Below are 27,492 nucleotides of genomic sequence, written 5' to 3'. Positions count from 1 at the left end.
TCTTTATTGTAGTTTTTGTTTAAAACACTGGTGGGATGCCCTGGTAGGTAATTGCCTCCAGCCCTGGAGCTATTCAAAAATCAGATAGCTGCTAATCACCCTGTAAAGAACTCAACTCCTGCAGTTTGCAAACTTGTGGGTGCAATCCTAACCCACTTTCCAGCACTGGCATAGCTGTGGGGCATGTACTGCATCTATGTTGGGGGAGACAGTCACAGAGAAGGTAAGGCAATATTGCATTGCCCTTATGTCAGTGCTGGAAAGTGGGTTAGGATTGCAACCTGTGTCAATATAGGGAGATAAATATTTGAAGGTCTTTTTTCTGGTTATTATTACTTGTAAATAATAATAGTAATTGTTATTACTATTATTATTATTATAAATAAAATATTTATTTTCTAGATCTCATTTATAAAAAAAAAATTGGTAAAGCTAGGGTTAGGTTTGTCCTGATAGTATCATTTTAAAAAGTGGGTCCTGGTGCTAAAAAGTTTGGGAACCATCAGTTTAAGCCACCTTGAGCATCTGATCTGGAGAAGGAAAGGTGGAACAGATAAAACTATTAAATAAAATAATAATAATAAATATGAAAATGAACTAATAATAATAATTTAATTAATTAATTAATTAATTAAGCAATAATTTGGTTTAATAAAATAAATAATAATAAATATAAAAATAAATAATAAAAATAATTATTATTTGTGTAATAAATAAGTAATTAAAATTTGGTTTAATAAAAATAATAAATAATCAAACAAATAATTATAATTATTCAATGATAAATAATTTATTTATTAAAGCAGTAAATTGGTTCAATTAATAGATTGAAAACAAATAATTAATATTTATATTTAATAAATATAATTTATTAATTATTAATTATTTATTATTAAAATTAATATAATCTATTAATAAATATAATTTATTAATAAATATATTAAATAATAATTATATTTATTATTATAAATGATTATAATAAATAATTATAATAAATATATTAAATATGATAAGTAAATAAAATAAACATAATATACATAAATTTTATTTATGAATAATTTCCAGTCTGATCAGTCCCCAGGATCCAAGCTCCACACTGCTTGGGGTTTGGGAGTGTCTTTGACTGAGAGAGTCAACCAAGGATGCTGTGGCTCCCTTGGACTGCATCTGCCAAGACCTGAGCATCTGTTGCTTGGCAATCGTTGCTAAGGCTGCCCTCCGTTGCTAAGGCTCGCGTCCTGGCAGGTAAAAAAAGCCACCTTAACTTAAAAATCAAACATAAAAATTAAAAAACGCTCTTTGAGGACTAAAACGGGGAGAAGGACTTTAAAAGGATATAAATAGCACTATAAGCCACAGCTGCTATATTAAGCAGTGCTTAGAGACCCGCCAAGGTGAGACCTTTCACTTTACTCCTGACAGGACCTGGACCCATTTCAAGAAGCAGCTGCCAGCGCAGGAGGCGTAGCTGAGGAAGAACCATAGAGAGGAGACGAGACTAGAGCGGCACCAAAAAGCTTGCTTAAAAACAAGTTACTCTCTACCGTTGCCCTAAATTCCCTCCTAAAAGTTACCACGGATCGGGGTTTTTTTTTTAGAAAAAAAAAACTATTTCTAAGGCGAGTCCGGTGGGGCTGCTCTAGGATTCCGAGATCTATGGTGAAAGCTAAAGCATAGGGAAAGCCCCGCATTTGGGGACTGGAAGTAGCCTAGAAAGAGGACCGGAACAGGCGGTTGGTGGTTGTTTCCGGGTTCAGTTGGGCTGGGGAGAGGGAGAGGGTCCTCCAGTTCCTGTCTGCTCATGTTACCTGCTGACTGTGCCCACAGGTGAGTCTGTGTGCAGGGCAGGGCAGGTGAGGGGGGCACTCAGCCCTTGAGTGGGGCCACTAAAAGGGGCAGGACAGGTGAGGGGGGGGCTCAGCCCTTGAGTGGGGCCACTGATTGGGGCAGTACTTCCAGCCCTCTCTGCAGTGCTTCCCAGGGCTTGACTACAGCATAATGTACATACTGCAGTGTTTCCCACCCTGGGGTGCATGTACCCAGGGGTACTTGCCAGGATCTTTAGGGATACTAAAAAAAACAGTTGACTAATGGTGCGAAAAAGCAGATCTGTACTAAAATTTCTCTTCCACCATTATTAAATTCTTTTTTTGAGTACCCCGGGGTGGGGGTGGGGGGTTCTTGTATCCCAGGCTGGGAAACTCTGCAGTATGTGGTTCCCAGGGGCTGTCAAGGAAGGAAGGGGTAAGCTGGCTGCAAAAGACCCACCAACTGCTAGTTTTTAGTTACCAATTTGTGTATTCTCAGATATGGGTCAGTGGTTGAAAACTGGCATGGTAAAAAAATTGAGACATAACATGGAAAGTGATCGATCACTAGGAATTTCTAGGGCATGGCTAACACTTTGGTGCAAAACAGTGAAAAAACATAGTACTTTAAACAGGTAAAAATTTCAGGTAAGCAGTTCAGCTTTTTTTGTTATTACTGTAATTCAATTTTTGCACAGTCGTGTTGTTCTTGACTGGATTTTGTATATATCCACCTATTGAGTCCTTCCCAAGGGCCTAGGATGATGTTGTTGTTGTTGTTGTTGTTAACAGTATTTGTATACTGCTTTTCAACAAAAAGTTCACTAAGCCTACTTGCTAACTGGCTAAGAGGCACTTTTTCAAGTGGGTGCTCCTCTTTTATTTAGCAGGGGGAGAGTAACTGGCCCTCCTCACCCCAGCAGTGTCTTTTCTAGTGGCTGTCTGCTGGTGTTGCATCCTTTTAGATTGTGAGCCCTTTTGGGACAGGGAGCCTTTAGCTATTTAATTTTTCTCTGTAAATTGCTTAATAATAGCATCATTATCATTATCAACAGTATTTATATAATAATAATAATAATAAATGCTATTATTAAGCAATTTACAGAGTAAAATTAAATAGCTAAAGGCTCCCTGTCCCAAAAGGGCTCACAATCTATTCTGAAAAAATGCAAAACAACACCAGCAGGCAGCCACTAGAAAAGACACTGCTGGGGTGAGGAGGTCCAGTTAATCTCTCCCTGCTAAATAAGAGGAGCGCCCACTTGAAAAGGTGCCTCTTACCGAGTTAGCAGGGGTAAACATTTTAAATCAGAAAATACTTTGATGAATACACAAAGCATGGGTTTTCACAGAGGAGTGAGCATCTATTTCAGGTATAGGGGTGTGTGTGTGTGAGTGAATGTTTGTACCCGCACAGGTTTCTGTAATCACAAATTAGCAGTAACAACAAAGAAGCTTAAGCAGCTTGTTGCTAAATATTTTGATTGTTGTGACCGTGGCCTCTGTGACTATATTGCCTGCTGAGAAACCATCAAATTCTGGAGCATTAGAAGACAGAGACAATATCTAGACATGCAAACTTAAGACCCTAATGCCTCCTAGAGGACAACACTTGAAGCACATTCCTATATATGTGTAAGTCCCACTGTGTTCACTGGGGCTTACTCCCAGGTAAGTTTCTATAGAATTTCAGCCTTGGCCTGACTATATGCCTTTAACCCTTTGGCATGAACTAGTTTGTAGATAATTTACACCACCTTGGCTTCTATTTAATCATACCTGTACTTCTGATGGGGAGGGTTTTTTCCTGTTGTGATGGAATTAGGTATCAGTGACTCTTCTGCTATTTCTAGACTGGTTTCCCTGCTCACTCAGGCTTTGGATGACTGCGCCGAGCAGCAGCAACAACTTCAGCAGAAGCTAGCACTGTATCAAACTCTTCTTGGAGACTGGTAAGTGGGGATGGGGAAGGAGATCCTTTCCCCAAATTCTTGGGGATTGTCTTATTCCTTTGTGGAAGAAGCAAAAAGCAGGAATAAATTCCCTTCTTTATTGCCATTTGGAAGGAAGGAATTGAGATAGTAAAAATCTAAAAGCTAAGAATCTTACAGCCACATCCAGATAGTCTGAACCAAAAAAAAAACAACCCCTTGTTTTAACTTGCCAGGAACTCCTGAATGTCTTATGCTATTTGAGATTCACGTGTCAATATTGGGAACATCTATAGTAATACAGCGAAGGCCTTTGCACACTTTGCACACGTGCATTATTTTGATGCAATTTTAACAACCACCCTGTAAGGGTAAGCATTATCCCCACACTGCAGCTGGGAACGAAGGCTGAGAGGCTTGCCAAAGGCCACCTCATGAGTTTGTAGCAGAGGGGAGAGTTGAATAATAGCTCCAACGAACTGGGAAGTCCCGATTCAGAGCTTTGACTCTTTACAATACAATCCTGTGTACGCCTACTCAAAACTAAGTTCCTTTGTGTTCAATGGGGCTTCCATCCAGATGAATGCATATAGGCTTGTAGACTTAGCTTCTGTGTTGCACCAGGTCTCTAAACTCCTTATTGCTTTCTAAATACATGCTTGGTTTTAATTCTCTCACTAGGAACTCGCATGCTGCTGAAAGCCCAATCCCCAAGGAGAGCAAAAATGTTAATCAAGGTAAGGGGAAAGACTTTCTTTACCCATTCTCCCCCAGCTCCCTTCTTGTAGTAGACACTTTCTATCTTTCTTACCTACCAAGAAAATACCAAGTGTTTTTTTCTGGCTTTTGATCATTAGAGCTGCTTCACGCTTTAGTGTGGCTACTTTAGGTTGATGTTCACATGTGTTTGCTGTGGTATACTAGTGAGGGGTGATGTATGTCCCTGACAGAGGTGCATGGTTTGTGTTCTAGGGATGAGCGATGATCCATGGTTTCTTGAGGCATGTCAGCAGCATGTCTGAAGGCTTGCATCTCCCCTTCATAGTTCCTGTTTGCTTCCACAAACATATTTGGAAACACCAGTGTAGCCCAGCTGCTGCATAAAGTGTACAAGTGACATGATGTGTGAGCACACCAAGGAGTACGAGAGGCATTCCTGTGAATGGCACTGATGTTTTGAGGAAAGGGGTTAGTGTCTGGCTGTTCTCCATTCTGCCTTTTAAGAGACTTTGTCTGGGCTTTCTGCCACCTCTGAACAGGGTCTGCAAGAGTGCTAGAATGCGCACACTCTTGGGTTTTGTGTAGAAGAATCCTGTGCAATTGGAATACCATCAGTTTAGTTCAACAAGAATTTAGCTCAACCATCACAAAACCAGAAGTGGGTTTTTTGTTTTGTTTTTTGGCTTTTTTTACAGTACTTTGGAGGCATGGGGAGGGCTGCATAGAGGGTTGCAGGCTCCCTGGACCCTCTGGAGAGCCACAGCGACTTGCAGGTAACTGGTTTCCTTCCTAGCAGCAGCACGATCGTGATGATTGTGTTGCTGCTGATTTCTTGGCCGCTCCCCTTGAGGGGAGTGGCCTTTTTCCTGTTGCCTGATGGGTCACGACCCATCCGTTTGAGAACCACTGAAGGTACCTATGTGGTTTCCAACATCCGTGCAGGTTTAGAAGCAATCCACAGCCGTGCCGGTTTAGAAGCAGTTTATGAGGTCTGGGCTTCTTTGGCTGTAGAATTCTAGCAAATACTATGTAGCAGCGCAATGCTGCTATGGGAAATAACCAAGGCTTCTGGGGCCTTGTTGTTTGGTGGGAGTGCAGAGGCACTGAGAAAGTTTAGACTATAAACAAGAACAGCGAGGCGCAGAGCAATGAATGAGCCGGGAGACAGATTTCAGAGGGATGCAGAGAGGCTGAGGCTGGAGCAGATCTGAGAGAGCCTTGCTCCGCCTCTACCGGGCTTTATTTATTCCTACACATGTTGCAATCCCTTGCAATACAAAAAAGGTTACTGAGGGTTACTTTGCTAGGGAACCGGCTGTCTCTGCCCGGCTGGCTCTCCAACTAACCACAACATTCCATTGACTAAGATAAGGGGCATATCTCCATAACATCCTCTTGTTGACAGGCTACTGGGCTTCAGACTCAGCATGTTTTCCAAGGCTTCGCCGAGTGTGCTTTTTGCGCAGGTGCAGAGTGTGCTCTGCCTTGTTGCCAACGTACTGAGGCTAAGGCCAGCGCCTCTACATAAACACTACAATACTAGATTCAGGTTGTGCACTTCGAAATCACATGGCGGTTTCAGCCATGTGGAGTACTCATGGCCTTAGTTTACTATTCTTACTGTTTCCTTGGTTCACTGTTAATTACTGTGTAAAGTGACTTCGAGTTGGCTCTGCCACAATGCTTTGAGTGCTGCTGACAAATGTGGTCAGGTGTGCAGAGCGTGATGTCCAGACTGTTCACATTGTAGGGGCATTTAGATGACGCTGTCCGCAGCTGTGAGATGAGGAAGTTCATTGTAGAAAAGTCACGTTTACGGCACTGCCCATCATTGTCCTTGTGTGTTCATCTCTCTGAACCACGGAAAGGAGAGTGAGAGAGCCCTAAACTATCCAAACTGGCACAAATAACATCCCAATTTGTATTCGTGTTGCAGAAAGGGAGCCTTCTGCCAAGGAATGTGAGGAGTTGGAGTTGCTTAACAAAGCACTGGAGAAAGCCTTAAGAGTCCGGGCAAAGTTCCAGCACGCTCCATGTGAAGCTGCAGAAGACATAAAAGTGATAGAAAAGAAGCCCGTTGCCAATGTTGCTTTAATTCAGCCCATGGGTCATTCCAAGAAGAAGGTCTCCAAGCTAATCCAAGTGACATCTGCGAGCAAAAAATCAGTGTCTTCCAAAAAACCTTCAGCATATGTACTAAAAGCTCCATATAGGACTGACCCAGGTGTGAAAAGGGCACCTGGAAAAAGATCAGCTGGGCTGAGTGTCAATGCTTCAAAGGTATCTGGGAAGAGATCACCCCGAGGGGCTGCTGCTCTGAAAGGCCAGGTGCCAATCAGGACCCAAGCAGCCAGTGGACAAGTCTGCACTGCTGTTGAATCTGGAATGCTGGCCGGCCCATCTCTATCTCTACAGACTGCAAAGCAGAGCTCTTCATTCAGAACCTGTGCTGGTGGGGGAGATGTTGCAGGTGCCAGGCCGTCATTTGTGGAAACGGAGCATGGTCTTTTGGATTCTGTTGCAGAGAACCCACTAGCACAGAGCCACCTGGGAGAAGATACTCCAGGGATGTGTGCAGCAGCGCTGACCTCCACTCTTGAGGAAAAGGGGTACGGTCCCAGAAAGAGCTCAGGCCTTTCAGCTGGCTTGACTTGTTTCTTGTCCACAAATATTATGTCTTTGTCCTCCCCATGGATTTTTTTTTTACCTTAAGACAGTAGTTTCCAAACTGTGACACAGAGCTCCTCCAGTCTGCGCTGGCAAAATAGCTGACTCGGACTGGAAGACACCCATTGCAGGGCATGCACCCTTACCTGGCAGTAGGGGATAAATGTTCTCTTCCCCTGAGGAGACTCCGAAGGCTGCCACGGTGCCCATAGGATGCAGTGGTTGCCATTTTGGCACTATTGCTCTTCCGGGTGCTGGGCAGTTTAGGATTGGGCTGTAAGAGGCAGAACTAAGAAGCATCTTTTAACCCATTTTTTGTGTGACCCACAGGTGTAAACATTTGGTCCCTGTTGCATATATACAACATTGGGCAGAAATGGCTTTAAAGTGGTGATTATTGACTATTTTAGCAGGTAGAGAGCAAAAGTTCCTTTTTACCCGAATATAACATCTCTTCAAAACGGTTGTTTGTTGGTTTCTTTTTTGTGTCTTCTTTTTTTAAAGACTGTGAGCACTTTGGGGGCAGCTATCCCTCTTTTAATTTGTTTCTGCATGTTAACTGCTTTGTGAGCTTTTTGTTGAAAGAATGATATATAAATACCTTTTAAGCATAAGAATATCTGAAACCGATTTCTTCCTTGTAGGTCTCAGCTGAAACTGCCACCTCCTTATAGAAGAATCTTTTCCAAGTACATCAGGTAACCTTACCCAAGCTACCCAGTCCAGCTTTGAACTTCCCTTCTGATTTGATCTGAGATTCCTCATTTTGTCCTCTAAGTCCTTAAAAAGATGATAGCGATTGAGGGGTCATTTGCAGAATGAAACTGGAGTTGGAAACAATTGTGACTCCATATGTCGAGCAGGACTTGGCTTTGGAAGCCCTGAGCTTGTCCTAGATTTCTGAGCATGTACAGAGAGCATGTACCCTGCACATGCCCAATCTCGTCTGATCTTGGAAGCTAAGCAGGGTCAGGCCTGGTTAATATTTGGATGGGAGACCGCCTGGGAATACCAGGTGCTGTAGACTTATACCATAGTCTTTCCATGCCCAATCTTTGTCTGATCTCAGAAGCTAAGCAGGGTCAGGCCTGGTTAGTACTTGGATGGGAGACTGCTTGGAAATACTGGGTGCTGTAGGCTTATACCATAGTCTTTCCATGCCTGATCTCGTCTGATTCTCAGAAGCTAAGCAGGGTCAGGCCTGGTTAGTACTTGGATGGGAGACCGCCTGGGAATACCTTGTGCTGTAGGCTTATACCATAGTCTTTCAAGACTGAAGGTTGCCAACCAACCAACCAACAGAGAGTTGGTAATTGTGATCAGAGATTCCAGGTAGTGTAGTGGTTTGAGAGTTGGACTTAGACTTGGAAGATCCAGGTTCAAATCCCCACTCAGCTATTAAGCTTCCTGAGTGACCTTGGGCCAAATGTTATCTAGCAGCCTCACTTACTTCACAGGGTTATTTTGAGGGGAGGAATCATGTGAAAGTTTATGGAGCAACTTGCGTAGAAAGGAAAGTGATAAATTAATGTTCACATGTGCATGTGGCACATCCTATGTATCAATGGCAATTAAAAAAAAAGAAAATTAAAATTAATGGCATCAATCTGTTTCCAGGGACAACATTAAATTGTGAATTCAGATGGCAGAGTTTAATCCCCAGCTGTTAAACTGAAACCACATGGGGCTTTCAAGTAAAATGTACGCACAGTCAAAATGTATTGAGAATTTCATTAAAAGCCAGATGTTTCCTCATCCTCACCACCTGAAAAGCATAAATCACTAGTGACCCAACAATAGCCTGGGACCTAGATGCTTGCAGCAGCTCAAATTGGAGCAGTAATGTCTGCCTCCGTCCAGTTAATGCACAGTCCACAGTTCCCTCTAATTGTTCTAAAGATCCATGTCTAGTATGTACCCAGGGTTCTTTTCAGCCCCAGAACCTCACTGTGTTTTGAAGATCTTCTCCACAAATGTGACCAGACTGATAACTGTACAAGAGTCTCTGTGCTCCCATTGCTCTGTCAACAGAGATGGTCTTTGTCGGCACCAGTGGGAGGTTGTCATGTGCAGAATTGGAAATGAAGCTTTGGAGTCAACAGGGATTTTTTTCCATGATGACCCCTTCCACAATTAGCCAGGAGCTAGCTAGATTCTGGTTGGCAACCTTCAGTCTTGAAAGACTATGGTATAAGCCTACAGCACCCGGTATTCCCAGACGGTCTCCCATCCAAGTACTAATCAGGCCTGACCCTGCTTAGCTTCCAAGATCAGACGAGATCGGGTAGCTGATCCCAATATGGATCATATTGGATTTCCACAAGTGGGAAACCCTGGCCTCTGAGTGGCCCGCTTGGAGGCAGGCTGTGCAGCATGACCTTTCCCAGTTTGAAGAGACACTTGGCCAACAGTCTGAGGCAAAGAGGCAAAGAAGGAAGGCCCATAGCCAGGGAGGCAGACCAGGGACAGACTGCACTTGCTCCCGGTGTGGAAGGGATTGTCACTCCCGGATTGGCCTTTTCAGCCACACTAGACGCTGTGCCAGAACCAGAATTCTGCATTGGTCCTGTCAGCTGCCCAGCTCCACCTGCTTGTTCCCATGTGGGGTTAGATGGTTTGAAAGAGTGCATTTAAATGTCAAAATAAACACTAGATGGGCATGCCTGGTCTTGCCTGTCACTGGTTTCAGACTCTCTTTGTTAGGGTGACTTTTGCAGTAGGGTCATGTGCAGTCTTCGTGTTCCACTGATCCGTGGCTCCTCTGCAAGCAGTAACCACCACTGGCAGAAACCTCTTGGGCTCTGCTCTAGAAAGGGAATGTGTCAGGTGTGACTCTTGTCTCTGTGCTCTTTCCTTTTCTTGCCACAAATGTTCAGCCTCTTGGAGGAGTGTCGCCTTTGCCCAACAAGCCGAGAAGCAGTTGCTGCGAGGAGCCGCTTCATGGAGAAGCTGCAGGCCACTGTATCCTTTTGCTAGCTCTGGATTTGGAAGAAGTAATTTGGAACGGCAGGTGTGGCTCAGTGAGCATCTTAAAGGGAGCCTTACCTGGAAGTGCAGCTCTTATGGAAAGAGCTTTTGCATGGGGCTTTTTCTGTGTTTTCTTTCCATGGCTGGCACACTTCTGAAGTGGTGGAGCAGCTGCTTAAGGTAGTAGATTAGTGGAGGGTGCCCCATATCCATCACCTCCACTAGCTGCCCACTGCTCTTACTTGGTCTTTTGCCAGCTTCCACTTATTGATATTAAAAAGACAGGTGGGAATGGAAGAGGAAGTGTGTGAAGGAGATGAGAAGAGCATCCCAGACACTCTAGGCCAGGGTAAATTTGAATAAATTTACATAAGTTTACATAAATGAATATATTAAAGATGAACTTATATGAATGAATGAAGGTCTTGCAATAGCTCAAGGCCTATAAAAGTCCTTGCACAAAGCAAGACTAGCCTTTCCTTTGCTGCTGCTACTGCATCACAGACATGAAACAGCAAGCAGTGGTGGGAGCCCTCAGCCCACACAGCTCACGTGAGAGGCCAAACAGTTGCCTCTCAACATGCTGAGAGCAGTTGCGTCAGGCCAGTGTGGGCTGCAAGAAATCTCTGGAGGGCCGGAGGCTCATTGGAGACTGGGGGCTCCCTGAGGGCTGCATTGAGAGGCCTCGAGGGCCGCAAGTGGCCCCAGGGCCAGGGTTTGGGCACCGCTGCTCTAGGCCATCACTCCCATCTCCACCATAGACTCCCTCTTCCACCCTCCTCTGCCTTTTTAAAATTGTAGGAGCATTTTGTATTTCCCCATCAGACTAACATAGTGGTTCTCAAATTGGGGTGTTGTGACACTCCTACCTGAGAGCTCTGGCCACTGCCCCTTAAGGGGCAGGGGAAGGGAGAAGATGACAATCCCCAGTATCACGTCACTAAGGGGGGGCAAAGGGGGCAGTACTTACTTACAGAGGGCCGGCGCAAGCTGCAGGAGTTGCGGGGAACCCCGTTCAGCCCTCTGCAGGGCTCCCCGAGTGTTAGAATGTTGAAAAAAGTGATCGGAAGCCACACCTGATTTTGCTATCTCAACCAGGAAGTGGTTTCCAGTAGCTTTTTTTCAGCATTCTAACACTCAGGGAGCCCACCAGAAGGCTGCATGGGGCTCCCCACAACTTCTACAGCTTGCACCGGCCCTCTGTAAGTCAGAACAGCCCCCTTTGCCCCCCCTTTAACAATGTGATCTGGCGATTGTGTTGCTGTCTTGGCTCCCTTCCCCACAAAGACTTCCCTTGGGAGATTTACTCCTGAGAAGTTTGAGAACCTCTGGACCAACAGGACCTGTGGCCATTTTGGAGGAAAAGAAAAGCTTGTTGGAGATCCGGTGACTCATCTCCCGTGATCTGTCTGTTTTGGCCCCTGAGCCAGCAACCGTCCAGCTGAACCCTTCACAGCGAAATCCCGGAAGTCTGTCTTTTTAACAGCGTCCTCCCTGGATGGTGGAAAAAAAAATCCTTCTTTCCTTAAGCCAGTGGTCAGTTCTGCTCCCCTCCACCAGCCTTCAGCCCTGTGGAAGTTCAGAAGGAGCTGACGCATCTGCGTGAAGTCTGCTCCCTCCTAAAGCAATTCATGGAAGCTGAGACTGCATGTAAGAAATCCCATGAGGATAACGGAAAAGGCCTTAATTCTTTGCTAGATTTGGAGGGGAGCATAACTGCTGAGTCCAAAATCATGCTGAGTGCACTGTTTCCACAGTTGTGGGGTGTTTGGGCTGCGAGAGAGCATGGCTGTTCTATTCATTCTTTATTACACCTTCCATCACAGAACTAAACACGGGGTTCTCTAGTGGTGTCCTACCCCTACCGCTGAGTAGTGGCGTCCTACGCAGCTACTGACCATGCTGTTTAGCTACAGCAGCGTAGTTGGGTCATTTGCCCTTGGACCCTACCCTGGAACCTTGCCTCTTCGAAACCAGGCAGGAAATCTTCTTGCCGAGTAAATAAGGTTGCAGGTTTGCTGTCAAGTATACACTCAACAGCTAGGAGCTAGCCTATGTGATGTCGGCCTTCCAGGCGCATGTTTTTTCATGCACTTTACATTTTAGGTGTATACCTTTAAAACAGCATGTGCTGTGGTTCTTGGTGCATGTATTACAAGTGAGGCCCTAGGAACACACTCCCCCTCTCCCATGTTTATTTCCATGGTACAGTGGTGCCTCGCATAACAAAATTAATCCGTTCCGCGAGTCCTTTCGTTATGCGAGTTTTTCGTTTTGCCAAGCGCGTTTTCCCATAGGAATGCATTGAAATTTAATTAATGCGTTCCTATGGGCAAGAAAAGTCAGAACAAAGTCAAATTTGGTTTACAAAGTGTTTATTAAGTGCTCTTTAAAGGCATACATACTGTACAGAGGATTTCAAAAACGGGGATGCTGAGTGGGGAGCTTGAAGGCTGTAATCCTGTGCACACTTTCCTGGGAGCAAGCACAATGGGACTTACTTCTGAGGAGACATGCACAGGATTGTGCTCTAAGCTGGGGAGGACAGAACAGCTGCACTCAATTGCTTGCTTTTGCCATGATGGGGGGGGGGGGAAACGTGAAGGAAATGGGGCAGTGAGAGGGTGAATGAGCAATGAGGGGGATGCTGAGTGGGGAGTTTGAAGGCTGTAATCCTGTGCACACTTTCCTGGGAGCAAGCACAATGGGACTTACTTACACAAACTGACATGAAGATCCTCCCCTTACTAGGGTGGACGGGATCATAAACTGACATGAAGATCCTCCCCTTACTAGGGTGGACGGGATCATAAACTGACATGAAGATCCCCCCTTAAGACAAACCAAAGCAAAACAAAACAAAAATTTGTCTTGCGAAGCACGGGTCATAAAAATTCGTTGTGCGAGTTACCAAACTTCGCAAAACGCTTTCGTTCTGCGAGTTTTTCGGTGCGCGAGGCATTCGTTATGCGAGGTACCACTGTATTTTGACTCACTGCCTGTGATGCATGCTCTGATGCCCTAGTGCCGCTGCTGTACTCTGTTGTTGCTGCTTAGACTCCTAATTCTGTTTTTCTCTTAGCTTCTCTTGGAGAAAACCTGCCTTGGGAGAGAGAGTACGAAAGCCTTCTGACTGTGGAAGGCCTGGAAGCCGTCGCGTCCCAGTGTCTGGACAAAGTGCAGCAGCTAAGAGACGGTGAGGCTGACCTGAGGCTTGTGACTCACAAATACTCTTCATTTGTTTAAAAAAAAATGATGAATGGATAACAATGAACCTGGGAGTTCCTGCATTGTGCATGTGTTTTGCTGCTTGCCTCCTTGTTGGCAACCTTCAGTCTCGAAAGACTCTGGTATCGTGCTCTGAAAGGTGGTTCTGGCACAGCGTCTAGTGTGGCTGAAAAGGCCAATTTGGGAGTGACAATCCCTTCCACACTGGGAGCAAGTGCAGTCTGTCCCTGGTCTGTCTCCCTGGCTATGGGCCTTCCTTCTTTACCTCTTTGCCTCAGACTGTTGGCCAAGTGTCTTTTCAAACTGGGAAAGGCCATGCTGCACAGCCTGCCTCCAAGCGGGCCGCTCAGAGGCCAGGGTTTCCCACTTGTTGAGGTCCATCCCCAAGGCCTTCAGATCCCTCTTGCAGATGTCCTTGTATCGCAGCTATGGTCTACCTGTAGGGCGCTTTCCTTGCACGAGTTCTCCATCGAGGAGATCCTTTGGGATCCAGCCATCATCCATTCTCATGACATGACCGAGCCAACACAGGCGTCTCTGTTTCTTGCCTAGGAAAGCAAAATGTGATTGAAATACATCTGTCCAATCTTGATTGGTCTTGATTCATGGCACCCTGGTTCTCTCAGTAGAGGTGAGCTGCTCAGTCTTGACTTGACTTTGGCTGCAGCTTATCTCTTTGTTGCTGTATGCCAATTAGCTTTCAGCATGCTGTTTCTGAAGCTTAAGGACATGAAGAAGTGTCCTGCTGGATCAAGTCCAAGGGTTGATCTCATACAGCATCCTACTTCCCACAGTGGCTCACCAACTGCCTGTGGGAAGTCCACAAGCAGGGGTGGGGAGGAAGATGACCTTCTCTCCCACCATCCTACAGCTGCTATTCAGAGGCGTGGTAACGCTGAACCCATAACCATCGTGACTAGTAGCCATTGGCAGAGCTGTCCATCGTGGGCTTGTCCAATCACCTTTTAAAGCCATTGCCACATCTTGTGGCAGTGAGTTCTGCTGATTAATTACACACTTTGTGAAGTCCCTCCTTTTGTCCATCCTGATTCTTCTGCCAGTCAGTTTCAGTGGATGGCTTCTGATTTTAGTGTTGTGAGAGAGGGAGAAAAATGTATTTCTTTCCACACCATGTATTTTATTTTATGTATACCTCAATTTTGTTTTCATTGGAGTTTATTAGTTTGGAAAAAGGTAAACATTATAGCCATTCTTCATAAAGGCAGCGCTCCAGCCCCCTGATCATCTTGGGTACTCTGCACCTCTTTTCAGCTCTGTGATATCCCTTTTGAGGTGTGGCAGCCTGAACAGTACACAGTATTCCAAATGCAGCCGTACCTTAGATTCATGTGGGGCAAATCAATTTCTTTCCTAAGCCCCTGGCATGAAATTTCTCAAAGCTGCTCTGCACCAGGTCAGTGTTTTCACTGAGCCATCCACCCCGAGATCTCTTTCCTGGTTTATCAGCCAATGCTGAAATGGCAGGCATGCTTGAATTAAACAAATGGTCAGGCAGGGAACTGTAAGCCAATCACCTTCCTCCTGCAAGAGAGCTTAAGGGAGTGTTTTTCTATCCTTCCCCTATACCCAGTTGGGTTGACGATTCTGCTAGTGCAGTGTTAAGGAAAGTCAACCAGCATAATCTGGTCTGTACAATCCGGGTCCATTTAGGTCATCGGAGGGGGCCCTGTGGGTTGTGCCACCATTGAGAGAGGTCAGGGGGATGGCAGCCAGGAACAGGGCCTTCTCGACAGTGGCACCCGTGTTATGGAATTCCCTCCCCTTAGAGCTGAGGAGAGCTTCCTCTTTGTTAACCTTCTGGCAAGGCCTGAAGGCAGTTCCATTTAGGAAAGCCTTTGAGGCCTTATCATGGCTGTTTTTAGGAATTTATTTTAATGTTTTTTAATTGGCGTTTCTTACTGCTGGCTGCTTTGTTTTATTTTTTTCTTTATTGCTTTATATTCTGTCTTTCAATTGTATTTAATAGTTTTATCTGTATGTTAGCTCTTTTTGTATTTTTATCTGATTGTTAGCAGACTTGGGTGTCCTTTGGGGGAAAGGCGGATTACAAATCTAACAAACAAAACGTCCAAACTGTCATGGCTGAAAACATTTGAGCAGCCAGGCTCACCCTGCCTTGCCTGGGCAAGGAAACGTCCAGACAAGGCAAGGTGACAGTAGCCACTTGACTTCTTTTCACCCCAGTCCCTTATAGTTTCATGATTTTCTTGCAAATCTAGTCAACGAACTGTGCTGTCCAGGAAGGCATTTCTTCATGTTTTGCCTAACAGCTGTGCTTTGCTTCCCTTAGCTATGGATTCCCATTTAAAGGTGTTTCCAGCCAATGCTTGCAGTGCTGACGGCTGTCCTACAAAGTGTGCTGGTCTTGGAAGAGAGCCATGCTGGGATGCAGAGACGCTTGGGCCGCCACCCCTCCTCTATTACTCCAGCTTGAAGGAGCTGAAGGACATGGAAGCCTTGAAACTGCAGGTGGCAATACTGCACCAGCAGCTTGACATACAGGAGGTAACTTAGTGGGTGATGTGCCTCTTATGGTGTCTTGGGGGGGTGTCTTTTCTTTGCTTCCTATGTCCTAAGTGGATCCAGCTGGTTTTTCCGCAGGGGACTGTGTGTGTGTGTGTGTGTGTGTGTGTGTGTTCACAAGATTAAATCTGTTTGCAGCAGGTGCAGATACACTAATTCATCTTTCAGTTGCAAGCTCTTTGGGGCTTGGGGCAGAGACTAAAGCTGCAGTCCTGAACACACTTTCCTGGGAGTAAAATCCCATTGAATGCTGTGAGATTTGCTTCCTAGTAGAACTGCATAGGGTTGCGCTCTTTTCTTGCACTTTGCCGAGTAGCAGCTATATGCATTGAAGTGCACTGTTCGACGCTCTACAGGACCATACATAGAATGTTGAATACACTGGCCAGAAACTGTAGGTCGTCCTGACTGCTGGTATCCTGCGGCTAATCAAAAACTGAGTGTTGCACCAGCATGGCAACACTTGGCATTTGTACCTTGTTTCTAAGAACGTTCTCTGGAATCCTTGCAAAAACCCTGTAAGCTGAATCGCTCACATTATTAATACCATGTTGCATACGCCAAAGGAGGGTTGAGAGCTGGTGGATTGCCTGAGGCTTGCGTGCCCAATCTTGATATCTTACTCTTAGTTGCTACAGCATGCAGTACAGCAGGGTAGAGTCTGTAGCTTGGTGATAGAATGCAGTCATTGAAGACAAAATGTCCCTAGTCTCTTGGGCTACTTATTATTTTTGCTGTCTTTAATTGCCCCTGCTAATTGGGTAAGAGGCACTTTTTCAAGTGGGTGCCCCTTTTTTTAGCAGGGGGAGAGTAACTGGCCCACCTCACCCCAGCAGTGTCTATTCTAGTGGCTGTCTGCTGGTATTCTTTTGCATCTTTTTAGATTGTGAGCCCTTTTGGGACAGGGAGCCATTTAGTTATTTGATTTTTCTCTGTAAACCGCTTTGTGAACTTTTAGTTGAAAAGCGGTATATAAATACTGTTAATAATAATAATTGAATATCACACTAGTTTCTGCTGCTGGAGATGTGCACCTTTGTCCAAAAGAGTAATAGCAGCTGGTCCCCCTTCTTGCATTTGTCCTGATGAATTTGGTGACTTTCAGCAGATGCCATTTTTTTCTCTCAGCAATGTTAAAACATGTTTTCCAGGGCCCCCCCTCCAGGCTCTAGTCATTTGACCTTTTTAAAGGCATATTTTCTAATTTGCTTTGGTTTACTTTGCTCACGTCCATCCATCTGTGGTGCCTGATAGTCCTGAAAATAAGTGTGTATTTGTGTGCTTCAAAACCTTTTGAAGTTGCTCAGGCTAATAGGGACCTGATTGTTTTCTAAGGGCCAATCTACATGTAGAAGCTTCTTGAAAGGGACTTATAGTGCCAGGCTGCTGGGGGCCTTGGACCAAAGCCTTGCAGTAGCCCTCCCCCCCCCGCTGTACTCTGCCTGCCCCTGATAATGATGTATTGGAAACTGGTACTGCGGGGTCAGGCGTTAGCCCAGCAAGGTTGTCCCCCTGATGCTTGGCCAGCAGTCAGCCCCTGAACCCCAACCTGTGTATCCACATGGCATCTTACTATGGGAAATTTGCTCATGTGTCATGACACATGACATGTCATGTCATGACTCACCGTGATGATCCTCGCTATAAAGGCAAATTGCAGTCCCCACCTGCGGGTGCCTCTTTAAGCTTGGACTGTGTCCCCCGCAGTGGCTGTAGCAATGGTCCTGTGAGGAAGGGGAGGAGAGAAGCAAGTGATTAAGGAGTATTCCCACTCCTCCCGGCCTTTTTCTGTTTTAATGTGTTTTATGGTGACAACTGTTTCATGGCTTTCAATGTCTTTTATGGTTGTATTTGTTTACTTTAATTCAAGGTTCCCCAGACTTTCAGCCGCCACGGCCACATCACTCAGTCTTGCTTTTATGGAGTCAATTATAAAATATAATGCATACAGCTTGTACATATTTCTAAGAGTGTCCTCGGGAGAAGAAAAATATGTACAATATTTGCAGCTGTGGGGCTGCTTATGCACGTGTGTTCTCTCTCTCTCTCTCTCTCTCTCTCTCTCTCTCTCTAAGCGAGAGCAACCCAGGCCAGCAGTAGCTTCGTCCAGCAGGAGAAAGAGGGTGCATTGTGGCAGACGGGGTAGAGAGAGAAAAGGAAGGAGTGGGGGGCTCATGTAATTATAATGTTGCTGGGGTCCGCATTCAGAATGTGGTGGTGGGCATGGGTGTGACTTGGATGCCATAGTTTGGGGATCCCTGCTGTTGACGTGAGCTGCCTTGGGGGCAGAATTAAAAAAAAATTTCATGAATGAGTTTGTGGATTTTTACCATGGTGCAGAAACTCAGGTCTGTGCTGCTGAATATGAATAACTTGCTAAGTGGGAACAAGGTGCTGTGTTGGTGGCATATAGCAGCTTTAGAGCCACTTCAGTGTAGCAGCCATAATGCCCAGGCTGGCCTCTCCACCTTAGTCCACTTGGAGCTCGATCCTATCCAGCTTCCAGCACTGATGCAGCTGCAATGCAGCCCTGAGATAAGGGAACAAACATTCCTTTACCTCGAGGAAGACTCGATGACTTCCCCCCCCCCCCCCCCGCAAAGATACAGCACCATGCCCCATTGGCACAGCTGCATCAGTGCCAGAAAATTGGGTAGGATTGGGCCCTTGGATAGTTTAAAAGGTGGGTCTAGGCAGGGCAGTATTAAAAGCGGATAGAGGCCTGTTAGTCTTTCTTCGTGCGATGCAAAATCCAGCTGCCAGTTGGTCTGGGTTGGGTGCTTTCATCATCGTAAGTGCACCTGTCCCCGGGGAAGGCCTCCAGCAATTGCTGCATGTGGTGAGTGAAGGTAAGGTACTTTAGCACTAATGGGGAGAGTCAAGGATATGCTTTTTGATGCAGCTCAGTTCTCTTCAGTACCTGTGCTGCCTCAGGATTCATAAGGGGTCTGGATTACATAAGAGCAGCCCTGCTGGATCAGGCCCACCTCGTCCAGCATCCCGTTTCCCCTAGTGGCTCACCAGCTGCCTCTGGGAAAGCCCACAAGCAGGAGATGAAGGCAGATCCCTCTCCTGCCATTGGTCCCCTGGAGAAACACTGTGGCTGAGCCTGAAAGCAGCACATAGCCTTTGACAGACCCGTCATTTGTGACTTTGTCCAGTCCCTTTTAAAGCCATGCTTCCCTTGCAGGGTTGTTGCAAGAACTGCGCCAAGAACAGTAAGCGTGAAGCACTTTGCATGCTCGGGAAGTGCTATGTGGAAGCTGTGAAATATTCCAGTTCTTTTTGATGAGCAGTAGCTGCAGCGGTCCTGTGCTGTAGAGAGAAGGCTTTGCCCAGAGCTAGTAGCTGATAAGCTGATTTTCATGCCTCTGCGCATTTGCTCTCTGCTTCCAGGCTGCAGGCCTCCGTTTGGGGTAAATACATGTGCTTAGCTTAACTAAGGGGATGCATTCTCGATCCCAGTTGTTAAGCAGTTAGCTCGTTAAGTGAACAATCAGCCCAATCTTTTTACAAGTGCCTTTTTACAAGCGCCGCCACCTAAGGAGGTAGGTGGGGCGGCAGCAAGAAACAGGGCCTTCTCAGTAGTGGCACCAACGTTATGGAACTCCCTTCCCCTTGACTTGAGAATGGCTCCCGCTCTTGAGACTTTTCGGCGAGGCCTGAAGACCCTTTTGTTTAAACAAGCCTTCTGAGTTCATGGCCTTTTTAACATCTTTTCTATATCTTTTAGTATTTTTACAGGCCTGATTCCTCTACGATCTGCTGCTTTTTGCTTTTTATCTGACTTCTTATCTGCCTACTGTTTTTATGGTATCTGTTAATGTGTTTTAATTCGTGTTTTTTTTAATCTGTTAAATTATGTTTTAATCTGTTTTTAACATGTTGTAAGCCGCCCTGGGTCCCTTTGGGGAGAAGGGCGGGGTATAAATAAAGTTTATTATTATTATTATCTATTGACTTTGTTGGGTAAACAGACACCCCCTTCTGGACACTAGCTGGCTACACAGGCTGCTGGAGATAGAGTGCCTCTTCTTTGCATTAAGAGCCTCTTTGTTGGGTAAACAGACACTGCTGCAAGCTATGGGATTGTCCCAACTGCCTCATTAAGAGCCTCTTTGTTGTGCTTTGACCACCCTTGTATATGCAGTCCGTCATTAAGCGAATGGTTGTTAAGCGATGCCCATCTGTGTTTTGTTTCCTAACGCTGAATTATGTCTCCATTGTGCCTAGGCCATGGAAGCCGAACTCCTCCCACTCCTGGAACCTGGAAGGGCTCCCGAAGGCTCCAGGGCATCGCTGTGCCGTGCTGTGTACACGCTGCTGTGTGAAGGGGGAGAGCGCTTCCCTGTGCTCGTAACTGATGAGGAGTTGTCTAGTTGACTGGAAGCCATCGACCAGATGCAAGAGAACATGCATCATGAGCAACAGAACTCTGGCTGTGGTCCTTAAGGCAACACACTTCCTTGGGCTGTTCAGTAACAACGATCAGAGCTGCGGAATGTCAAGTGGCAACATTCCCTCCTCCCCACGTGCTTGTAAGACAAATAAAATGTGTTTTATATGTGAAATATCTTGCTGTTCAAACTTCACAGGAAAAAAAACAACTGTATGCTTTGACAAGTCTTATCTCTTTAGGTTCTTGTCGGTGGAGAAACTTCAGTTTTTGTGCCAGAAAAGCAAACCTGTCTGGTGCAGCATAGTGGCTAAGAGACTGTGCTGCAAATCAAGACATTCCCAGTTCAAATCTTATTTTGGCCATGGTCTCATTAGATGCGGCCTTAGGCAAGCCATTTCCTCTCAGCCTCGGTCTTCCCCAACTGTGAAATGGGTATGTTTATTTACTTAACAGGTTGTTGTGAGAACTGCAGCAATATAATACAGGTTAAGGTACTTTGCACACTTGGAAAATGCTCTATGCATGCTAAATATTACTATCTGGAAACCCCTTGGAAGTTTGTTTAAAAGATGCATATTCTGCTTTTCCACTTAAGAACTGAGATGCCCAAGGCAGCTCTCAGCACAAGAAAAATGCAATAGACAAAATACAATAAAAACAAATTCAAAATATCAGAGCACTGTAAAGAAAAATACAGCGTAATACTAGAGCTCCTGGCGCAAGTGGTTATGAATTCCGAAGCCCTGGCTTTGTGTGGGATTTTTCCATAACCTGCTTGTTTCCAGAACTTCCTTGGTCTTATATATAGGTCGCTTTATATACATAAAGCGACCTATATATAAGACCAAGGAAGTTCTGGACAGGAAGTTCTGGACAAGGAAGTTCTGGACAGTTCTGCACTGTCCAGAGTTACAGCATTAGGGAAGCTTTGTGCATCTGTTGGATGCCTTTAAGTTCAGGTTCTGTTGCACTGTTGACGGAGCTGCTAACCCACTGAATTATGTGCTTTGATCATAATTCATTGGAAATGCATCAAAGCAGGAAAAAAAGCTTTCTGTACTTATGCACACGTAGTGAGGGAAGGAAGCCTAAACAGTATAGATTGAATTACAGGCTATTAAAGAGGGTCACAGATGTAGCACTTGCAGGCCCAGGGTCTATGTGGCCATATTCTTGCTTCTGAAGGCATATAAGGATACATGGAAATTAAGATTGGGATTTGCACACAGAAGTAAAAGGTACAGCAGTCCAGAGAGATCACATTAGACTAGACCCCCCCCCCCAGCTCTACACAAAAAGCACTTACTTGGATTTCAATGATGCTGCAGGGAAGAATAGCCTCCTAATGTTGCACTGTGTCTTGTCTGCTCATGATTTCAGACAGGGGGTCACAGGACTGGCTAACGAGCCATGCTTTGTGGTTGTCTCCAACCCCCTCTCATGGAGAGGGGTCGAGAGAGAGGCAGGAGGGTCTCTTTGTGCTGCAGTACAGAGATGATAAAGAGAAAACAGCTGAAGCCTTTCCTGTCGCTCAAAAGGGACTCCTGCTTTGTCTGAGAAATGGCAGTGGAAAAAAAAAAAGGCTGGCTACTAGTCATGATGGTGGTATGTGACATCAGGGTACTGAGGCAGTACCTCTGGATCCTGGTTGCACAGGATCTGTGGCAGGCAGGGATGTGCCTTCAACTCCTGCTTGTGGGCAAAGGCATCAGTGGGTCACTTTGGAAAACAGGGTGTTAGGCTACGTGAGTTTGGTCAAGCAGGGCTGTTATGAGATCTCTGGAGGGGGCATCTGGATGGCACGGGGTGCCTTATTCGTCAGAGGGTTGGAGGAACGTGCACTAGCCCAGCTGGTACAAGAATGTGTGGATACCTACTGATAGATCCAAAATTCAGTTGATTAGCACACATTGCCTCTCTGTGAGGCTCCCGCAAAGATTTAATAGATGTCTTGCTTCCAGATACATTTTCAAGGAAGATGGTTCACAAGATAAAGAATGGACAGGTGTGCAAAGAGGAGAATTCCCCCTGGCAAAAAAGCCAGCTGTTGAGAGAGACAGAAAGAAAACGTATGGGTGACAGAACGCTTGCCGTAGTTAAATACATCAAATATGTTAGCTGTTCCAAAGACTGGAGAGCAGAGTCTGAGCAAGCGAGGCAATGATAGGGGGCTTAGTCCCATTGATGGCTTCTCGGGACTCAAAGAAAATCTCACTATGTAGTTCCAAAGAGAGAGCCCCTTTACAATCCACGGTGACTTCTTGAATCCTCCTAGTTTTCAGTCGAGTCTTGGGCAAGGGGCCGAGTGTGTGTGCCCACAGCCACCCTCTCCCGTCAAAAACCAAGAGCGTACAGCCATATTAACCGATGTGCGGCACACCCGTGGACCTATTCGCAAGACCAACAATGCAGGCTTCAAAAACGGGAAGCAAAGGAAACTTTAAAACCTGTTTTGGGGAGGAAAGAAAGAAGTTTAAATAAAGGTCAGGCTTTGTTGAGGGCACACAAGGTTGAGTTCTGCAGCTTTCAAAGACCTTGGGCTCTGCAACTGTCTCCACCATGGTGCCACATTAAAGCCTGAGTAGAGTAGGGGCAATAGCAGCAGCAGCCGACATTCTTTGCTAGGCCCAACACTGACAGGGCTGTGACATTCTAATCGGTCACCCGGTCTTGTTGTTTTCTGTTTGGTCCCCAGGAGGCATGTCTGGCAAGGACATTTTTCCCATCAGTCATGAGAATTTGAGGGATGCTTCAGCAACATGCCGGCAGCAGAGGTCTATCACTCAGTATCCAGGGGTGCTGGCTTGGAAATGTTCAAATACTTTTGCCCCTGTAGAATGCCAGATTAGCTCTGTGATTTTTCTTTCTTCCTTTTGAATGGCGATTGCTTTTCATTTTGGAGACGGTGACCTCCTAACTGGTTAGCACGTTTGACTCCAAACTTTTCATCCTGTAAGGAGCAAGAACGTCAGGAGAGTGCTGCCAAGTCTAGCCTTGGGCCTGTCTAGTCCAGCAGCCTTTCCTACAGTGGCCTACAAGCAGGAGAAGAAGGCAGACCCATCTCCTACTGGGGCTCCCCTGCAGCTGCAAACCAGAGGCAGGCTGTCTCAAGACCTGGCGGTAGCATTTAGCCACAGGACTAGTCAGTCTGGTTTCCGTGGCCATTCTTTGAGAAATCCAGTCGAAGCAGGAATCCTTGATGAGCAGCAGGAAAGGATCTAGCCCACTGTTCTTCTCCATGCTTCCCCCAGCCCCTCTTCCAATAGGTGGAGGAGCTGCAGCTGTGGAGGCAAATGGGTAGACTAAGTGGGTGTATCTCATGCGTGGGCTGGCTTTACTGCTGAGCTACAGCCCCTCCCCTTGATGGGAGAAAAAGACTAGAGGCATCCCCCATTGCAATCTTTTTCTTGCCCTGTCTAAAAATTTTCTTTTTCCCTTTCTCCCAATGCAGAGCAGTGCCTCTGTGCTGCTAGAGGATGATGACCAGTGGCAGCTTTTAGTCTGGGAGATGTGTCAACTTTTTCAACCTCTGCGAGCAGCTTGTGTTTGCAGAAGCTGACCATGCTAGCGTTACTAAACCCAAAGTACTAGTATTGAACAAAAGAAGAGCCCTGCTGGATCAGGCCCAGGGCCCATTTAGTCCAGCATCTTGTATCTCACAGCAGCCCACCAGATGCCTCAGGGAGCATACACAAGATCACAAGATATTTGCATCTTGCTGCCAACGCCCTGCATCTAGCATTCTATTTATGCTCGCAACCCACAGCAAAGACACCAGATTGCACTTGAGTTTAACTTCTACTACCTTATTAAACACAGGGACCAATTTTTAATGCTTCAGACCTACTGAATATATCTTCCCTCCCTTGCCAGTTTGGGGTAGGTGAAAAAACCGCCATCCACGGCCGATTCGGATGACAGAAAAGAAAAATTCCTACCTGGCCCTCATAACGAGCAACCAGCTAATCTCAGACTGTGCATACCTATCATGGCTTGTAATCTGTAATGGAGTTTCCCTCCAGAAATCTGTCCAATCTGTTTTAAACGCATCTAGGCTGGATGCCATCACCACAACCTGTGGCAAGGAGTTCCACAGACTAATTACAGAAAGAAATATCTGCTTTTGTCTGTTCTAACTCTCCCAACATTTAGTGCATTGACATTGGGGCACCCAACCTTTTTTGATCTTCCTTCTCTGGCTCAATGAAAGATCTGCATCAGATAGTCCCTAAAGCTGGGTTTGCTGGTGATTTGCAGATCCATTTCAGTTCTCAACTCAAAGATAACCCTGCACTTTCAGCATCTCTGATCTGACGTTCTAGAGCAGGGGTCTCCAAACCCTGGTCCGGGGGCCAGACGCGGCCTGCAGTGAGCCTGTATCCGGTCTGCGGCCTCCCTCTTGTCCCCTGAAGGCCTCTGGCCCACTCAACTGAACATGACCAGAGCTGTGCTGTGATTGCCTCTGGAAGGTGTTCTGAGGGCCGGAGAGGCTGAGTGAATGAGCCCACTCATTCATTTATTCTTTCATCTAAGTTCCATCTCTTATTTATTCAAATTTTATATTTAATTTTTTTCCCGGCTCTCAGCACTGCGCCAGATATTTCATGCGGCCCTCTGGCCAAAAAGTTTGGAGACCCCTGTTCTAGAGGAAAGGGGCTGGCCACTACCCCTGAGCTGGTCTGTACATGACAGCAACCAGCTAAGAACTCTGGAAACGTTGGTTGCTTTTGCTTGTTAACATGATGAATCTTAGAACTTGGAAAGCTTATTTTTCACAAAGCTTTTGGCAGCAAGGCTGAGAGCTCTGGCAGAGGGGAGGCAAGACTGATCATCGAGAGGGGAAAGCAGATTGTAAAACTTTTAAACACCCCTTGAGAAATGGTGGGTGAAGGCAGGAAAAATTTTCCTTTCATTTGTTTTCCTTGGTAATTCTGAATAAAGGAGAAGCATTGGACATCCTGGGAAACTGCCTAACAGCTCCTTCCTATGCATGGACTTGGAGGTAAGCCCCATTATGTTCAACAGCCCCATTATATTCAATATATGTTGAATGTATATTCAGCATAACATATGTTACGAATAGAACAATGGAGTTATATTCATTACTTACTCAATACAGTAAGTAAGTAATGCGCTTACTCCCAGGGAAGGGTGCATAGGATTAAAGCCTTAGTCCAGCTCAGGATTGTCTGCACTAACTGGTATCAACTCTCCAGGGAGTTGGACAAAGGTCCGTCCCATTCCCTGGAAACACCAACGACTGTCAGATGCTCTATCCCACCACGCTCTTCCTCACTCTAACACTCCAGAAAGGAGATACAGCAGTGAAGGACAATGAGCAAATGGAAGTGGGTGCCTCTCGCCAACCTGCGGCCTGCCTCAGTCAGCCTCATGGATGGGCCAACCCTGTTTCTTGGATGTATTCTCTATTCCTTTTGCGGGGTGTTTTCTTGGAAGTAAAGTTTCAAAGTTTGTAACATTTTCTGTTATTTTCTTTTTAAAATTGTTTAGACTTAACAACTGCCTGCCTGCCTGCGAAGGCTTTGTTTCAAAATGTCTAATTGGTCTTATGGGAGGCAGCGAAAGCCGTGAATGTGAAGCTGTTTAATTGTAATTGCACAAAACACTGCACATAAATTGTTTAATGGGAGCTAAGGCACACATTGAAGAAAACGGTGCCTTCCAGAATCCGTTATACTCCATATTACAGCCGAGACAAAAGTTTGCTAGCTAATCTGTTCAACTTGGAAGGGGGGGGCTTGGAGGGAGGAAGATGTCACCTTTTTTGTGCTTTCCACCACCAGTTTGCAGACCTAGTGGTAGCAATTATGCTCCACGCTACGTCAGAGAACCATTTCTGTCCTTTTTTTCCCTACTCTCAAGATTCCAGAGCGAAGGCAGGAAGAATTGTCCTTCTGCTTTGTCTTCAAGCATCATCACATTGTGGCAACCTTCAGTCTCGAAAGACTCTGGTATCGCGCTCTGAAAGGTGGTCCTGGAACAGCGTCTAGCGTGGCTGAAAAGGCCAATTCGGGAGTGACAATCCCTTCCACACTGGGAGCAAGAGCAGTCTGTCCCTGGTCTGTCTCCCTGGCTGTGGGCCTTCCTTCTTTGCCTCTTAGCCTCAGTCTGTTGGCCAAGTGTCTCTTCAAACTGGGAAAGGCCATGCTGCACAGCCTGCCTCCCAGCGGGCCGCTCAGAGGCCAGGGTTTCCCACCTGTTGAGGTCCACTCCTAAGGTCTCCAGGTCCCTCTTGCAGATGTCCTTGTCTCGCAGCTGTGGTCTACCTGTAGGGTGCTTTCCTTGCACGAGTTCTCCATAGAGGAGATCCTTCGGGATCCAGCCATCATCCATTCTCACAACATGACTGAGCCAACGCAGGCGTCTCTGTTTCAGCAGTGCATACATGCTAGGGATTCCAGCTCATTCCAGGACATCATCATGTAGCCAAATCTCATTGGCTACACTGAACCAAAATGAAGCCAAGTCAAAGAGAAGGTGATGCTTCATCCTTGCAACCTGTGAACAAAAACTTGGGGGGGAAAATGACTCATGGCAGCTGTGGGGAGTGTGACTGTCCCTGTGGCAAGTGGGGCAGATCGAGTTGCAGACCTCCCCCCCCCAAAAAAAGGCAATGCAGAGGAGTGCTGCCTCCTACCCCTAAAATAAGTACTGTTTCCCCTTTACTTAGTGGCAGGCACACCTTGGTACTAGTGCTTTGCTTTGTGAGGGGGTGCTTGTTGGAGGGGAGAAGCCAGTAAGCGCAGGCAGAGACAGAAGAGAGGGGGGTGTAAGAAAGAAGAGTCAGCAGGAGGGGTGGTATCTGCTAAAGCTGCCCCCCATTCAGCTGCCTCTTAGGTGACTGGCTTACCCTGCCTCAGCGAAGGGCCGGCCCTGGTTCATAGGCTGCAAACAAATTGGTGGATGTGGGAAGGGGGGAGTTCAGCTCAGTCTTCCAATATGTTCTCTCTCTCCATCTGAATTTAGTAATCCAAAAACGGGCCATTAGTATTTCTACCCACCTGCTTCTTCACCTCCGATGTGCAGAGAAATGCTCTGATAGAGTAAGCAAGGGAGGAGTGCCAGCTGAAATTAGCAGAGAGGTGTCACGTAGCAACTTGTCACCCGGCAAGAAGCCTTTGTTGGTGGGGAAGAAGGTGACATTCTGCTGCTATTTTCAAAGCCCTGCTTCCTGATGCTCCTGGTAATTAAGACGACAGTGTATTAT

The 27,492-nt window shown here is 46.1% G+C and overlaps 1 protein-coding gene across 1 annotated transcript; it reads left to right on the top strand.

The window, feature by feature from the left end:
• The first annotated feature begins 1,505 nt into the window (after positions 1–1,505).
• TEDC2 (tubulin epsilon and delta complex 2) lies at positions 1,506–20,436 on the top strand. Its single transcript, XM_066640745.1, has 10 exons — positions 1,506–1,827; positions 3,662–3,760; positions 4,421–4,476; positions 6,396–7,068; positions 7,771–7,824; positions 10,003–10,087; positions 11,635–11,743; positions 13,176–13,289; positions 15,633–15,847; positions 20,099–20,436. Exons 1-10 carry the CDS (start codon positions 1,802–1,804, stop codon positions 20,246–20,248), a joined length of 1,581 nt encoding a protein of 526 aa, XP_066496842.1. The 5' UTR covers positions 1,506–1,801; the 3' UTR covers positions 20,249–20,436.
• Positions 20,437–27,492: the final 7,056 nt, after the last annotated feature.

The sequence above is a fragment of the Tiliqua scincoides genome, chromosome 13 (assembly GCF_035046505.1).
Source record: "Tiliqua scincoides isolate rTilSci1 chromosome 13, rTilSci1.hap2, whole genome shotgun sequence".
Taxonomy (NCBI): Eukaryota; Metazoa; Chordata; class Lepidosauria; order Squamata; family Scincidae; genus Tiliqua; species Tiliqua scincoides.
The sequence above is the reverse complement of the archived record's forward strand: the minus strand, read 5'-3'. Positions and strand labels throughout refer to the sequence as shown.